The 17,384-nt window shown below is 44.6% G+C and overlaps 1 protein-coding gene across 1 annotated transcript in view; it reads left to right on the top strand.

The window, feature by feature from the left end:
* LOC311128185 (F-actin-monooxygenase mical2b-like) overlaps nucleotides 1-17,384 on the top strand; it is a 52,698-nt gene that overhangs the window by 14,903 nt on the left and 20,411 nt on the right. Inside the window, exons 2-5 of the mRNA XM_084160192.1 lie at nucleotides 3,003-3,371; nucleotides 9,364-9,571; nucleotides 13,126-13,242; nucleotides 15,335-15,436. Coding sequence (XP_084016318.1) covers nucleotides 3,111-3,371; nucleotides 9,364-9,571; nucleotides 13,126-13,242; nucleotides 15,335-15,436 — 688 coding nt within the window. The 5' untranslated portion in view covers nucleotides 3,003-3,110. The remainder of the gene's footprint in view (nucleotides 1-3,002; nucleotides 3,372-9,363; nucleotides 9,572-13,125; nucleotides 13,243-15,334; nucleotides 15,437-17,384) is intronic.

Here is a 17,384-nt window from a genome sequence, read left to right as displayed (position 1 = left end):
TTGCTGTAACAGCCTCCAGTCTTCTGGGAAGGCTTTCCACTAGATGTTGGAACATTGCTGCAGGGACTTGCTTCCATTCAGCCACGAGCATTAGTGAGGTCGGGCACTGATGTCAGGCGATTAGGCCTGGCTCGCAGTCAGCGTTCCAATTCATCCCAAAGGTGTTCGATGGGGTTTAGGTCAGGGCTCTGTGCAGGCCAGTCAAGTTCTTCCACACCGATCTCGACAAACCCTTTCTGTATGGACCTCGCTACCTTCCCCAAACTGTAGCCACAAAGTTGAAGCACAGAATCGACTAGAATGTTATTGTATGCTGTAGCGTTAAGATTTCCCTTCACTGTAACTAAGGGGCCTAGCCCGAACCATGAAAAATAGCCCCAGACTATTATTCCTCCTCCACCAAACTTTACAGTTGGCACTATGCATTGGGGAAGGTAGCGTTCTCCTGGCATCCGCCAAACCCAGATTCGCCCATCGGACTGCCAGATGGTGAAGCGTGATTCATCACCAGAGAATGCGTTTCCACTGCTCTAGAGTCCAATGGCGTCGAGCTTTACACCACTCCAGCCGACGCTTGGCATTGCGCATGGTGATTTTAGGCTTGTGTGCGGCTGCTCAGCCATGGAAACACATTTCATGAAGCTCCCGACAAACAATTATTGTGCTGACGTTGCTTCCAGAGGCAGTTTGGAGCTAGTGTAGTGAGTGTTGCAACAGAGGACAGATTACTTTTACGCTCTACGTGCTTCAACACTCGGCCGTCCCATTCTGTGAACTTGTGTGGCCTACCACTTCGCGGCTGAGACATTTCCACTTCACAATAACAGCACTTACAGTTGACCGGGGCAGCTCTAGCAGGGCAGACATTTTACAAACTGACTTGTTGGAAAGGTGGCATCCTATGACGGTGCCATGTTGAAAGTCACTGAGCTCTTCAGTACGGGCCATTCTACTGCCAGTGTTTGTCTATGGAGATTGCATGGCTGTGTGCTTGATTTTATACACCTGTCAGCAATGGGTGTGGCTGAAATAGCCGAATCCACTAATTTGAAGGGGTGTCAACGTGCTTTTGTATATATTGTGTACCTCTTCCAGGCCCTGTGGTGTTAGAAGGGGTGGAGGTGGAGAGTGGGGGACAACACTGCAGCAGGTCCTGCTGGGCTGGGCTCACCTCTCCCTTGGCCAAGCCCAGCACTCTCCATGGATGATTTGAATATCAAAGGACTGCTGTTCCCAAACCTCACAGAAGCCGTAGTTCCCACAAAATGTTCCCACATTTTTTGGAGAAAGTTTCCATATTTTGCTTTGATGTTGTGCTCTGGTGTGGATACCCTGGCATGATTTTCAAATGTTTGATTAGTGGTTTTTGAAGGAGGGGATTGGGTTATTTTTCTTGTGTCAGTTCCATTTTTCAATATATGGTGCGTGAGGGTAATGCTAAAAGTAAGCATATGTAAGCCTCAATCATAATTAATGAATAGTTTTCGGTCTCTCTCATTTAAGGTGTGGCCTGAGTACCACACTGGCCACTCAATGGTACAGAGAGGTTGTCCTCAAACTAATATTCTGTTTCACTTTTATCCTTCAGACCTGTCAAGACATCAGTATTATCATAGGTAATTCAATGGCTTTGAAATCCTAGAGGGGAGTGAAAAAAAATACACAACTCCCAACGTGGTCTCAGAGCATTTCGTATTATTCTGTACGTAAATCCGAGACATTACATTTAGTATGATATGTTACGTTTCGTATGGTATGTAGTCATTTGTGGATTATTGTATATGTTATGAATGATATGTTAAGAATTTACAAAACGTACAATATGTTTACATTTTCAAAACAAATAATATGTTCCAAATTCCCATTTGTTGTGGTTAATGTTAGCTAGGTGGCTAATGATAAGATTAGCTAGGCTAAGGGTTAGGGTTAGGGTTTAGGGTTTAAGGTAGGAGTTAGGTTAGGGTTAGGGTTAGCTAACAGGCTAAATAATTGCAAAGTAGTAAGTAGTTGCAAAGTTGCTAATTAGCTCAAATGCTGTTGTCTGTGATGAGATTTGAACACGCAACCTTCGGGTACCTAGACGTTCGCGTTATTCCACCCTTCTTTTGATTTTGCCTTAAGTAGCCTTCGATCCTATGTAACCATACCAAACATAATATATCATACTAATTTCAGTGTCCCGGATTTACATTTACAATGTTACATAGACCTACGAGACCAGTCTACAACTCTAGGTGTCCCCCTTCTGCGGATGAAAAAATTCACCTCTGTCCAGTTTTCAGCTGGAGAGCGAAAGCCGCAAGACAAGCACTTTTTTTTCTCCCTGCTTAGCAGTATGTCCATGTCCACTAGTGCCAAGTCACTGATGTGCAAACTGTCTGACCTGACTGAGCTGTCTGGTATTTTTGTCCCTAGATTTGGTCATTAGAATGAAAAGCACTGTACTTTGTAGATGGCAGCCATGATTCATTATTGTGTTGATAATCTCTGTGTTACTGTATGACCTCCTGTACAGTATGTTATTTAGTTAATAGAAATTAGAATACTGTAGGTTTTGAAACACGTTTCTATTTTGAGATTTTGAACTTTGGCAGTACACTTTTGGAAATGTATACTCTTTTACAGTCCATTGTTAACCAGAAATGAAGACAATCATTATCCCAGGATCTATCTATAAACAGTCAGTTAGTATTGCATGCTGTATTATTTTGTCTGCAGATAAAATTGTTTTCTTTGAGAGCTCAAACACATCTATTCTTACACTGGAAATGTTACAATGCATTATCTAATGCCAAATGTTACAATCTGTAAGTCACTGATTTGAAGTAAAATAAATGCAATGGAACCAGTTCTGTAGAAAAGCAGTGATTGTTGCAAGCTGGTTAATTGACTGTTTAAACCATTTTTTCCAGAGTTACATAAAGCCATCTGTTAAGGATTCCACGCTTCTAAAGGCTGTGCGATGACATCAGACTCAATATGTTTTCTCTGTACCTCCTCAGATTGGGCATGACCATGGGGGCCAGGCCAGGCTGTGGGTGTAGCCACTGAGACAGAGGGAGAAAGGCAAGCCAGCACCAGCCAAGCACCCTGCACTCCTGCTGGGGAAGATGGGGGAGACAGAGGAGGAGAAGGACCAGGCAGGGAAGCTGTTTGAGAACTTCATCCAGGCCTCCACCTGTAAGGGCACCCTGCAGTCCTTCAACATCCTGTGCAGGCTGCTGGATCTAGACCCTCAGGACCATGAGACATTCTACAGTAGTCTGAAGACCAGGCTCACCTCCTGGAGGGCCAAGGCCCTCTGGACCAAGTTGGACAAGAGAACCTGCCACAAGGAGTACAAGAAGGGCCAGGCCTGTGTGGGCACCAAGGTAAGCTAACAGCCACTCACCATGACATTCAATGAACACTTGCTTTGTATGATACAGAGGTGTTGTATATACCTCTGGTATTATTTGCGCACTGTAGACAGAGCTCTGTTGCATGGAAAACTTTGGAGACAAAAGAGACAAAGAACTCCAAGACCATCAGCGTGAAAATGGTCTTGACAGTGAACAGTGCACACCCTACAGTAGTTTGAAATAAGATCCCGATATATTCATGTGAAAGTAATATTTATGAATGTTATGCATTTTACTTATCTTTGTGTAGCTGTGAGTTGTATAACTGGTCTGACCCATTGGACTTATGATTAGTCAGGATTCAAGTCACCATAGTGACAGGTGTGACTGATTCTCTGAATTTTTCAGTCTGTAATCGGTTTTAGACAATCGGCAGTTTGTCCTTCCTTAGGAGAGAAGTGCTTTGCCATAGGCAGCTAGTGACTAAGGCAACGTCATGGTCATCACTTTAAACTGCACCTGTCAGGACACATTAAATCAGCTACTGTCCTTTATTGCAGCTGGCGCATATAAACAGCTGAGAAAATGTGTTCTTCTGATCAGACAGAACTTGACGTTCATCTCAGTTTTCACACACGTACGTACACACGTGCGCACTCACGCACCCACGCACACACACCACACACATACATATGCCCACAAACAAACACACACAGACACTTAAGGCGTCAGCATGCTTCAGTTCGGCTGGTACCTAGCCGAACTCAGCTAGGCGAACCAAACAAGTGTGCTCGCATACTCCATTAAAAGACCTACGCTTGAAAAACTAGAAAAAAGCGGCAATAGTATTGTTTGTAAATTTAGAGACCCCATAGCCAGTATATACTTCCTCAAAATAATCTAAGATAACTCAACAAATCTGTCATTCATTTTGACGTTTTTACTGAGGAGATCTTAGTCGCGCAATTTTACATCTAACTAAGATGTTTAGTTGCAGATGCAGTATTTCTCAAAAAGTGCCCGAACAGCCGAAAAACCCCTCACTTAAGTCCAAAACGAACAAAAAACACCATAATATATGAACAAACTCTTCCGAACTGTTTCGGCTGGGAAGCATGCGAACGCCTTTACTGTAACTCACCCCTCCCTCACCTCAGCACTATCCTCATTCCTCCTCATCCACAGCTCTACAGAGTCTTGCCTCTTTCAGCTTGGCAGAATGGTGCATTACAAAGCTACACAGCACCCTCAATCAGTCACCAGAATGCTTTCATAACACACATCCACAGACAGCATCACTCAGCGAGTGTGATTATTTTCCTTGGTTCTACTGAGGGGGTGGTGTTCTTTATTGGGCCCTCCTAAAGGTTTGGAACCCAGCCCAGATTGTTATTAAAGTGTGTTTTAAGTTCTTCAAAATAAGCCAGGTTTTACAAGTTCTCTCTGACACCAGCTATAAACCCGGTTGGAACACCATATACCCTCTTGATCTGAGAGACTGCCATGATTAGGTGCTGTCCCAGTTCTATTGAACCTTTCATTAAAGTGTCTGATTGTTTTTAGTCCCGTGCCAAAGAGTTTCAGCTAGGTTTCCTCAGTCTGACAAGCCACAGGACAGCGTAAAATTGCCTTATTTATCAATGTAATAGAACAGATGCACAGTACAGTCTCTGGGTTCTAGGTAATTAACCATACTGTTGGTACAGTAGGAGAGACTCACATAACGATGTGATTTACGCTGGCTGTGTGGATGGAAGTGTATTTTGTGAAGGAGGAATGACTTTGTAAAAAACGGAGGCTAGAATTCAACTTGCCCTCACTTCTGTTTACAGAATCTGAGATTTAAGGCTCCAACAGACAGTGGTACTGTATATGGGTCTCCTGTTGTGATTAATTGCAGCCCACCTGCCACAACTTGATAATTACTTTACTTTACTAAATGACTTAAGCGATGAGTTAGGGTTTTGGTGGTGGTTCACAGGGAATAATAATGTGATAGCATTCCTCACCCAGCCTCCAATGCCTGCTAGAGATACAATCTGTATAGGATATGAAGTCATCCCCAGTTTATTACTGCATACAGCTGGCTATAATGCTAATGACACACACTTACTGTTGGTTTCTTCTATATACGTTTTTAATGAGGAACACAATGAAGGCCCATATTTCTTTTTTCACAGCCTCAATTTAAATACGAAGCAGATACACTGAACAGAATGGTCAGAGAACATATGTTACTGGGCTTAGTCTCTTTCACTGATTATGCTGTTAAATGTAAGTGCTTTAGGCCTATTGTAGTGGCTTCTTGAGCCTGAGATCTGAGAAGCTTATATTTTATTAGTATCAGAGTTACTTTGTGCTCGTCTCATCTGAGAGGTCTGGAGAAGTGAGCTGGAGTGGGAAGTGGCCCAGTGAGAGAGACTGTTAGTTTTCCAGGGCGGTGCCGCTGTCCAGTGCCAGATTCTATGGAAACTATTTGGACCGGCTATGCCCTGAAAGTGAGATCCTGACCTGCACTTCAGCACCAGTATGCCGCAGCAGAATACAGACTGTTTTCTATTAAGGGACTGATTTGTGTGTTCTCTGCATTTTTACATCACAATTACAAAGTAAGCTCTATAATTATCAGGCAATCAAACTCCACATTATGACACATACTATTATTATAATTAAATCATATTGCAAATAGCTTGATAATTAGTAGTCTCAATTGTGCAGACACAATTCTCCTTGAGCTAGGTAATACGTTTGGAATGGTTTTGCATTCATGAAATGCCTTCAATCATAAGTGCTACATTTCATTCCTTTTTCTTATGTGAACTGTTATGCCTGTATAATGTTGGCACATACCTCATGTATGAATCATATTGAAACGTTTTCATTGTATTATTGTTTATTACACTGTTATTCAGTTCCTCAGTGTCTTGCCCTTTTGACTAAATTACAGCAAAGACATGAACTCTTTACTTCACAACCCACTGAATGTGGGTTAGCATTAAAGACAGAACAACTGTGTTTTAAGGATTCTTTCCTACTGTATTTCCCCCCTCATTGCAGAGGAGCTCTCCTTTATAACAGGTTGTCTATGTAATGCTCGTAAATCTCACTTACTTTACTTACTTTAAGTCATTTAGCAGACGCTCTTATCCAGAGCGACTTACAGGAGCAATTAGGGTTAAGTGCCTTGCTTAAGGGCACATCGACCGATTTTTCACCCTCACCCTAGATGGCCCATCGTTGAATAGTGTGTCATCAACATTTCCATGCTTGTGATCCTCTTGACATCTTGACAGACATATTTTCCATTAATTATATGGTTTGATACTGTGGAAAATTGTGCTTCCACTGAGCAAATAATTCACTGTATGGAACCTTCTATACAGTAGGATTTGAAAGTTCAGAGACACACTGTGCCCTCCTTGCCTGTTTCTCAGGCCTATTTCATGCCCAGACAGGAGTGTTGCTCCTTTTCTCCTGTTCTATTTCCCATGAAGTCCCAGATGGCTGTCTGCGAGGGTTGCCAGTTCATGTTGTGGCTCACCCGGTGGTCTCTCTCAGTTGATTGAGTACCTTAAGTCTGACGTTTTGTCCCAAAACAGCGTGAGCCACCACCGTGCGCTGAGCCAAGCTAGTGAGGCATCACATCATGTCTGCAGGTGCACAGGCTCCGCTCGCTCACTCACACACACAGTCAGTTTGTTTTACTCCGGTGAAGCCAGAATAAGCATGTGTGTTAAGGAGCTCCACTCAGCCCAGTGTTGCGGGGTGTTCCCGTCAATCTAACCTGGCTGGCCTGTTGAAGTGGCTGGGCAGCATGAACACACTGAAGACCACCAGTCAGCTGATGTCTTAGACCTTAGAGGACATACTGTACTCCTTAAAGAGATATAGCTGTAGAGTGTAACGAGTCATTTGTATTCATTCAAAATAAGTGCAGGTATAGAGGATAATGTTTGGTCCAGCAGTATCCTATTGTCTTGAGCTCCATAGATTGATCAGGATGCTAGGAGACAATAATTGCCAACTGCCTGACATTGTGCCCACTTTCCATTTTGATAAGCATGTTTGAGTTGGCCTCCAGTCTACATTCCGCATGATGTGAGTATGATAAACTGTGTCCGTGACCAATAAACTTTGATTTGATTTTGATTTGATTGACAGCTAATAGGGCTCCAGGTGCAGTAAGTAATGAACGGGAGAGAAGTGAAAGGTGAGGGGGGGTGGGGTCTTCCTCTCCTGGTGAGCGTGAGGGGGTGAGGTCACAGGTGGGGGACAGACAGGAAGTAGCTGTGGTCTGACTCAGCAGAACTGCAGTGGGCCCTCAGGAAGCCCTCCCATCTGCGATAACACAGCACCGCATAGAAACAGGCAAAACAAACCGCTCATCTCTCATAGCACCATAGAGACAGACTAAAACAAAAGTGCTACTTTGATAGTGATTATCTAGTTTATATCAGGTTTGATAATACCCAACATTGTGGGATTGTGTGGTTAGGCACATCTGAATAAACTTAGCTAATGTTGTTCTGTGTTTGTGAATAAGGCATTGTTCCATATGTTTTTTTTTCTTTTTCCTCTGTGGCGGTGGATGCTTAACACACCTGGCACATCTCGGTAACTGTCTGTTTCTCCTGACAATGGTTAAAGAGCCCATCCACTTTAATCACTCCTCGTGATGAAAAGAACTGGGCCAGGCCTGTCCAGACACAGCCACGCGCAGCCACCTAGGTTTGGCTAGTATACCTGATAAGCATTGAATACCTCATACTCTTACCCCTAGGCTACTAATGTTATGCTCTCCTTCACCTCCTGATGACACCCTGCAGCAGAATCCCACACGGAGAATGAGAAAACAGAATGACTAAATCCCAATCTTATTTTTATCGCTGGGAGCAGCGGTGCCATTTATGGTGTGATGTGGGCAGCTGGCACGTTTAGCTCTGTAAAAAGCACCCTGGGAGAGAGGGACAGACAGAGAGGGGGGAGAGAAAGTGAAGGAGAGAGAGTGGGAGTGGGAGCAAGAGAGAGAGAGAGAGAGAAAAAGAGAGAGAGTATACCCCATTCAGCACAGAGCTACAGTATACAAACATGATAAGGCCCCCGAGGCTGGGGCTGAAACACGACCGTGTCACAATACTGATTGGAGTGACACATCCTGGGAGTGGCCCTTCAGGCAGACACACAGAGTGGCAGGAAGTTAGTCCCGCTGTTCAAATATACTGCTGGCCCTCCCTGCACACAGGGTGGATTTTGAGGTCAGGTAGGTGGGTTGGCTGGGCTGGGAGGAAATTAGAGATCTGAAATGAAAAGGTCATAGTGGGCCAGCTAGGGTCTGAGATGGCTGAGCCTGGTTGAGAGAGCACGTCAGGCTCTGATTGGTTATAAGGTTAAGGAAACAGGAAGCCGCCCAACTTGTTGGGCACAGCAGGGGCTGCTGTCTGACTCAGGAGTGGTTGGATGGTGAGATGGTTCCTCAGAAGAACAAACACTCCAAAACAATTCCTTCTCATCCTTTCCAGAAGGCTGGATGAAGTCATGTTCTCACCACACATTCTCAGACGGATCCTGTAACCCAAAAGAACTGACTTCATGCAGATTTGAGTGAGGCAGATGCATGAATCATGTCTTTGATATGACTAGGCTGTAATAATGATCTACGGTTGAGGTAATGACACATACTCTCCCAGCGCTGGGTCAGAGTAACGAACAACATACTGTCACCATAAACATCCACCTCAGGCACTCGGTCTGTTTACTTGGCAATATACAGCCAAACTAATCAACTCATATTTCATCTGCTGTATTGAGTATATCTACAGGTTTAAACAAGGATTCTATTTTCAGTAAGTATTATTTATGATGGTGATAAGGTACGTATGCAGTATATGATCTCTTCGGCAGGCATATGGTTTGGATGTATTGTGTTTTGTGTAACAGAAATGGGACTATGAAATATGATTTTGAGTCCTATTTATTAGCACACAATGATAATGGTGTCCCTCTGTCATTCTTGTCCCTGCAGTGCCTGATCATCGGGGGAGGCCCATGTGGCTTGCGGACAGCCATCGAGCTGGCTCTGCTGGGGGCCAAGGTGGTGGTGATTGAGAAGAGGGACACCTTCTCCAGGAACAACGTGCTGCACCTGTGGCCCTACACCATCCACGACCTCAAGGGCCTCGGGGCCAAGAAGTTCTACGGAAAATTCTGTGCTGGAGCCATAGACCACATCAGTAAGTACCTTTACATGTGGGGTAAACATCTCAGCAGGAAACCTTTCTGCCCAAACAGCCATAACAAGGGCGAACGAGTAAACTGCCTCTCCCATCAATCCTATTAGCCAATGTTCAATCTTTTGAGAATAAAATTGACGATTTAAGATTACGGTTATCCTACCAACGGGACATTAAAAACTGTAATATCTTATGTTTCACGGAGTCGTGGCTGAACGACAACAATGACAACATTCAGCTAGCGGGCTATACGCTACATCGACAGGACAGAACTGCAGACTCTGGTAAGACAAAGGGTGGCGGTCTGTGTATATTTGTAAACAACAGCTGGTGCACAAAATCAAATACTAAGGAAGTCTCGAGGTTTTGCTCGCCTGAGGTAGAGTATCTTATGATAAGCTGTAGACCACACTATTTACCAAGAGAGTTTTCATCTATATTTTTCATAGCTGTCTATTTACCACCACAAACCAATGCTGGCATTAAGATTGCACTGAATGAGTTGTACAAGGCCATTAATCAACAGGAAAACGCTCATCCAGATGCAGCGCTCCTAGTAGCCGGGGACTTTAATGCAGGGAAACTTAAATCCGTTCTACCTCATTTCTACCAGCATGTTAAATGTGCAACCAGAGGGGAAAAAACTCTAGACCACCTTTACTCCACACACAAAGACGCATACAAAGCTCTCCCTCGCCCTCCATTTGGCAAATCTGACCATAACTCTATCCTCCTGATTCCTGCTTATAAGCAAAAACTGAAGCAGGAAGCACCAGTGATTCGGCTAATAAAAAAGTGGTCAGATGACGCAGATGCTAAGCTACAGGACTGTTTTGCTAGCACAGACTGGAACATGTTCCGGGATTCTTCAGACAGCATTGAGGAGTACACCACATCAGTCACTGGCTTCATCAATAAGTGCATCGATGATGTCGTCCCCACAGTGACCGTACGTACATACCCCAACCAGAAGCCATGGATTACAGGAAACATCCGCACTGAGCTAAAGGGTAGAGCTGCCGCTTTCAAGGAACGGGACTCTAACCCGGACGCTTATAAGAAATCCCGCTATGACCTCCGACGAACCATCAAACAGGCAAAGAGTCAATACAGGTCTAAGATTGAATCATACTACACTGGCTCTGACGCTCGTCGGATGTGGCAGGGCTTGAAAACTATTACAGACTACAAAGGGAAGCACAGCCGCGAGCTGCCCAGTGACACAAGCCTACCAGACGAGCTAAACCACTTCTATGCTCGCTTCGAGGCAAGCAACACTGAAGCATGCACGAGAGCACCAGCTGTTCCGGACGACTATGTGATCACGCTCTCCGTAGCCGATGTGAGTAAGACTTTTAAGCAGGTCAACATTCACAAGGCCGCAGGGCCAGACGGATTACCAGGACGTGTACTCCGAGCATGTGCTGACCAACTGGCAAGTGTCTTCACTGACATTTTCAACATGTCCCTGACTGAGTCTGTAATACCAACATGTTTCAAGCAGACCACCATAGTCCCCGTGCCCAAGAACTCTAAGATAACCTGCCTAAATGACTACTGACCCGTAGCACTGACATCTGTAGCCATGAAGTGCTTTGAAAGACTGGTCATGGCTCACATCAACAGCATAATCCCAGAAACCCTAGACCCACTCCAATTTGCATACCGCCCCAACAGATCCACAGATGATGCAATCTCTATCGCACTCCACACTGCCCTTTCCCACCTGGACAAGAGGAACACCTACGTGAGAATGCTATTCATTGACTACAGCTCAGCATTCAACACCATAGTGCCCTCTAAGCTCATCACTAAGCTAAGGATCCTGGGACTAAACACCTCCCTCTGCAACTGGATCCTGGACTTCCTGACGGGCCGCCCCCAGGTGGTAAGGGTAGGTAACAACACATCTGCCACACTGATCCTCAACACGGGGGCCCCTCAGGGGTGCGTGCTCAGTCCCCTCCTGTACTCTCTGTTCACCCATGACTGCATGGCCAGGCACGACTCCAACACCATCATTAAGTTTGCCGACGACACAACAGTGGTAGGCCTGATCACCGACAACGATGAGACAGCCTATAGGGAGGAGGTCAGAGATCTGGCCGTGTGGTGCCAGGACAACAACCTCTCCCTCAACGTGACCAAGACAAAGGAGATGATTGTGGACTACAGGAAAAAAAAGAGGACTGAGCACGCCCCCATTCTCATCGACGGGGCTGTAGTGGAACAGGTTGAGAGCTTCAAGTTCCTTGGTGTCCACATCACCAACGAACTATCATGGTCCAAACACACCAAGACAGTCGTGAAGAGGGCACGACAAAGCCTATTCCCCCTCAGGAGACTAAAAAGATTTGGCATGGGTCCTCAGATCCTCAAAAAATTCTACAGCTGCACCATCGAGAGCATCCTGACTGGTTGCATCACCGCCTGGTATGGCAACTGCTTGGCCTCTGACCGCAAGGCACTACAGAGGGTAGTGCGTACGGCCCAGTACATCACTGGGGCAAAGCTCCCTGCCATCCAGGACCTCTATACCAGGCGGTGTCAGAGGAAGGCCCTCAAAATTGTCAAAGACTCCAGCCACCCTAGTCATAGACTGTTCTCTCTGCTACCGCACGGCAAGCGGTACCGGAGTGCCAAGTCTAGGTCCAAAAGACTTCTCAACAGCTTCTACCCCCAAGCCATAAGACTCCTGAACAGCTAATCATGGCTACCCGGACTATTTGCACTGCCCCCCCACCCCATCCTTTTTACGCTGCTGCTACTCTGTTAAGTATTTATGCATAGTCACTTTAACTCTACCCACATGTACATATTACCTCAACTACCTCAACTAGCCGGTGCCCCCGCACATTGACTATGCAACGGTACCCCCCTGTATATATAGCCTCCCTACTGTCACTTTATTTTACTTCTGCTCTTTTTTTCTCAACACTTTTTTGTTGTTGTTTCATTCTTACTTTTTTGTTTAAAATAAATGCACTGTTGGTTAAGGGCTGTAAGTAAGCATTTCACTGTAATGTCTGCACCTGTTGTATTCGGCGCATGTGACCAATAAAATTTGATTTGATTTGATTTGATTTGATAACAGTTGTTAGTCATAACAGCCATTTCCCATAGCCCTACATGTACTTACTTTTGCAATGGAATATTTTCCTTATGGATATTGTTGGATTCATGTTCTTAGCTTATGATTATGCTATTGTATCCTATTCCCCACTAAAGCAGTTTTTTGTCTGGTAGCCTTGATGCATCCAATCCCTTCCATTACATAATGTCAAGGTTGTGAGCCATGGAAGGTGAACCTTCCACCTGCTCTTAGCTACAGAGAGACAAAGCAGAGCTGCCAACTGCTGGTGTTGAAAGCAAATCTTTCTACAGCTCTCAAGTGACAGAGGCCAAAGGCCAAGTTTGGTTGTGTGTATAATGTGTAAATGCATGGATGCCTGTGCAGTGTGCATGTACTAGGTACTGTATTAGATAAGCCAGAAAAGCCAGCTGGGTTTCTTGCATGGTTCTAAGAACTCCTGATTATTGTCTGTGTTTGCCAGGTATTCGCCAGCTCCAGCTCATGCTGCTGAAAATCGCCCTGCTCGTAGCTGTGGAGTTCCACGTCAATGTGGAGTTTGTCAAGCTGCTGGAACCTCCAGAGAACCAGGAGAATGACGGTGAGTGACAGCTCACTTAAAGTACAGGCCGTCACTTATAGTACATATATGTCCATTGAAATCCATCAACATTGGCCTAGTACCCATCAACCTTGCTCCTTCCTGCTCACCATTAGGGGTCTTTTGGATGTAGTTCAGGGATTCATGCAAGGGCTAGGTTACAGCATTTGGGACAGGTGAGTTGGGGTTGAAGGGCTTTATGCAATGCATTTGGAGAACATCAACAGTGCACCTTAACATGAGCCTTGCATCAGCAACAGTCAGTAAGACCATTACAGATGTAGGATTTTAATTTAAGCCAGTTTGCTACAGCAGGAAAATAATCCTGCAGCAAGAGGAAATGTGAATTATTATGTGGATTATAATTAATGGACATTTTTGTAGGGGTTGATACATTTTTCGTAAGGGAAAATCAAGTCTGAAATTTAAAAGTGGAAATTACAAACTTCAGAAGCCTTTTGAAACCTCAAATACACTACAAGTTTAACATTTCCTGCATTGCAGGAAAGTTATCCTGCAACAGGGTGATCAAATTAAGATCCTACATCTGTTTGTGGCTGCCCAGAGGATCCCAACACAGTATATTCTCTCCCACACCATAGCATTCCTCTGGTTTACATCACTGTACCTTGAGCTACAGGGAGTTACTGCAGTCCATAACTAGTACCTGTTAGAGTAGTTCTGTCTCCCCATTCAACAGTATATCTCCTTGGCAACCAGCAGTAAACAGCAGCACTGTTACAGCAGTGCACTGATCACCCTTTATTTGATATTTGCATTGCCATGGAAATCAAATGTTTAAAAATCATAATCATTGCTTCACCATTCCTATTCAGCTGCTAATGGTTAGCAACCTCCCCAGATGCTAATGTTATTTTATGGCTGCTGCTGAGCAGAGCACACAGTAATATCAGTGAGCAGAGCAGACCTAGTGGCTTTTGTTTAAGGAGCAGCAGAGCCAAATTACGGCCGTGGAAGGTAATTAAGAGCTGATTAGCCAGTGTAATTACAACCGTGCCCCCTCGGCTAAGTTCTTATAACAGTACAGTACTAGCTGCTTCAAGATGTGAACGCTGCGTGGTGTGTTGTGATGTGGCGCCGAGCTGAAAGACTGGCTATCTGAAATACCTCTACACTTGACCCCCCTCCCTCCTTCAGAGCTTTGTTGATTGGACTGCTGGACTGGAGGTCATTAGCTATCCCATGTGGCCTCCTCGACCGCGACGTCAACCAACTGATAAAAACAAGAGTCTTTACTAAATATGGATACAGAATGGTCCCCCTACTTTTGCTGTTTCAGGGTGCTCAGTGTCCTTGACATGATGGAATGCATTTTTGACATGGTGATTGGTGATATTACACAGTGGACAGCCAACCCAATGCTGCTGTTGCCTCACACTGCCTCTGTGGCTGACATCATTCACCACATTTGATCCACTACGTATTGAATTATATACTGTAGCTAGCTAGCGCTCTGGTATCAATTATGCAGTACAAGTGAGAATGACATTAAACAACATCTTATATAATTACAGCACGGTATAGTCTGCTGAGCTAAATGACACAATGTGTGTGACCTCTGTGTCACCCTCTTTGTTGAGAACTGTCAGGATTAGCAAACCCTTTTCCCCAATGGTGTTGATAGGCATCATAAATATTGTTCCCCAGAAATAACAGGCCAAAAGAGCAACCAAGTAAATATTGTGTCTGTTTCTCTAGCCCACGTCCTCTCATTCTCTCTATCTGTGTTGAACTCTAACCGTTTGTATACTGAAAAGTGTGTTTGTTTGAGGTGTGTGTCCATGTAAATGTGGGACTGTACTGACCCTCTCTCCCTTCCTCTCCTCCCTTCCCTCTCTCCCCTCCTCTCCTCCCTTCCCTCTCTCCCCTCCTCTCCTCCCTTCCCTCTCTCCCTCCTCTCCTCCCTTCCCTCTCTCCCCTCCTCTCCTCCCTTCCCTCTCTCCCTTCCTCTCCTCCCTTCCCTCTCTCCCTCCTCTCCTCCCTTCCCTCTCTCCCTTCCTCTCCTCCCTTCCCTCTCTCCCTTCCTCTCCTCCCTTCCCTCTCTCCCTCCTCTCCTCTGACTGTGTTTCAGGGCCTGGCTGGAGAGCTGAGATCAGGCCTGCCGATCACCCTGTGGCTAACATTGACTTTGACGTGGTGGTGGGGGCTGATGGGAGGAGAAATACCCTGGAAGGTGAGAACTCTGAAGGGATGGGAGGGTGACATGGGTTGTATCCATGCAGAGTATATCTACATACCGTTAATGACCTGACTCCAGATATAGGATATGGTGATTTGGTACTGTATATGATATCATGTGATTACATCCATGGAATGGCTCTCTGAGATTGCTCAATATGTTTACTAAACACTACTTGCTCCAAAGCTAACTTTAGCTCTAAGTTCAAATGCAGTTGGATATTATCTGGACCTTCAAACACAATTTCTATATTGAAACGTATGTTTATGTAGCTTTGTTGACAGTGGCTTGTTTCAAAAAATATCCAGGACACCTTTCTCATATAATTATTTTGTCTGGATAACAGCCTAACAACTGTAACTAAGAAACATATTACTTTTATTGGCTGCGGCTACACAAAGCATCCATTTAAAAAAGCATAGTCTCATCCAAGAAAGTTAGGACGCCATAAAATCAAGCTCGCCTCTGTAAAACGATACCCTATGTGATGTCATTAATCTCTCCTTCAAAGGGCAAGGTTACACATGAAATCACCATAGCTCTGTACCTTAATAAAAAAGATCTGGGGCCCTGTGTGTGTAGTCATCTGGATACTGTTCAACAGTTGATGCATGCATGTTGGACTCTCCCTCACAGATGCCTGTCATCTCCTCACCAATCCACATGAGATGCTTATTCCTTAAAAGGGCATTTTCTGTCTCCAAACAATGAGGCGTTTAGGTCATCGTCTGATGACGAAAAGCCGGAGGAAAACTTTCTTTTTAGAAGTCCTTCTGCTTTTGGACTGCCATGCAGGCCCTGTCTGAGAGGAGGGTTAAATATACCCCAATCTGTTCTGTACCCAGCTAATCGTCTGAGAGGAACACAGCTGCATTGGAAAGAGTGATGTGAGGGGAGGGGGGACAGGGGCAGGCTGGTGACCCAGTGAATTAGCAGTGACAGTAATGGAACATTTCTGGCTCATATTCAAATGCTACCTCCTCCTAGAAAAGCACCTCTCAGAATCTCATACATTATTTTGTAGGAGGAAGAGAGGCTGAACACATTAGAACATTCATCCTCCTTTCCTTCCTGAGTCACAGGTCTAGAGGTAATGAGGATGTATTTTCTTTCACTAAAGGGCTTTGGTGCAGAGCCTTCCTCATCCCCAGGACAGTTATAAGCATATTAACATGTGGCCTGTGGGACTTACAGCTTGGAGTGACATAGCCCGGGTACTAGCTGTGGTTGGATGGCTTTTACAGGCTTTAGGCGCTTTGGTGAAGCTTTGACACCACAAAGAGACTTGTAAAAATAATATCACCATATTCTCGTTCACAAAAGTCAGACAGCTTTTCATAAAACCGTAATTGTGAGAATGTCATTTAAAAAGTCAGACAGCTTTTCATAAAACTGTAATTGTGAGAATATTAGCAACAGGAACCCAAGTGAATGTCAGTCTGGCATTAAAAGTCTGAGTCCATACTTCAGTCTATTTTAAGGCTTGCCTGCAGTTATCCCTGGATGGGACACAGAAAGTTAATATTAAACGAGCTTCTAAAATTGTGATATTTTTGCAATGTCTCCATAAAAAAACTTTGCAGGGTCGGTGAGAGGATGGCAATAAACTCTTCAATGCCAAAAGTATTTCCCCAATGTTTCTATCTGAAGAGGAACTGATTCTGTTCCATTCTTGTTGATATCCTAAATAGCAGAAGTGTAAGCAATTGCAGCCAATAACAGTATATATCGTAAAATCTCAGTGTGAAAAACGAGATAGCACCTTCTCTTACAATAGTGCAGTTCATGTAAGGAGTGGCTGCATTTGCACTGAAGTTGTGAAAGTTAATCAACATGGAAGACATTTTTATTAGATCATAACATTTTAGTACTGATCCAACTCTCCCGCCGAGGCTTGTGTTCCACTGGTGATATAAACAGCATCACCTCGGTAACGAGTCTC

The sequence above is a fragment of the Coregonus lavaretus genome (assembly GCF_964263955.1).
Source record: "Coregonus lavaretus genome assembly, chromosome: 4".
In the NCBI taxonomy this organism is placed as follows: Eukaryota; Metazoa; Chordata; class Actinopteri; order Salmoniformes; family Salmonidae; genus Coregonus; species Coregonus lavaretus.
The sequence above is the reverse complement of the archived record's forward strand: the minus strand, read 5'-3'. Positions and strand labels throughout refer to the sequence as shown.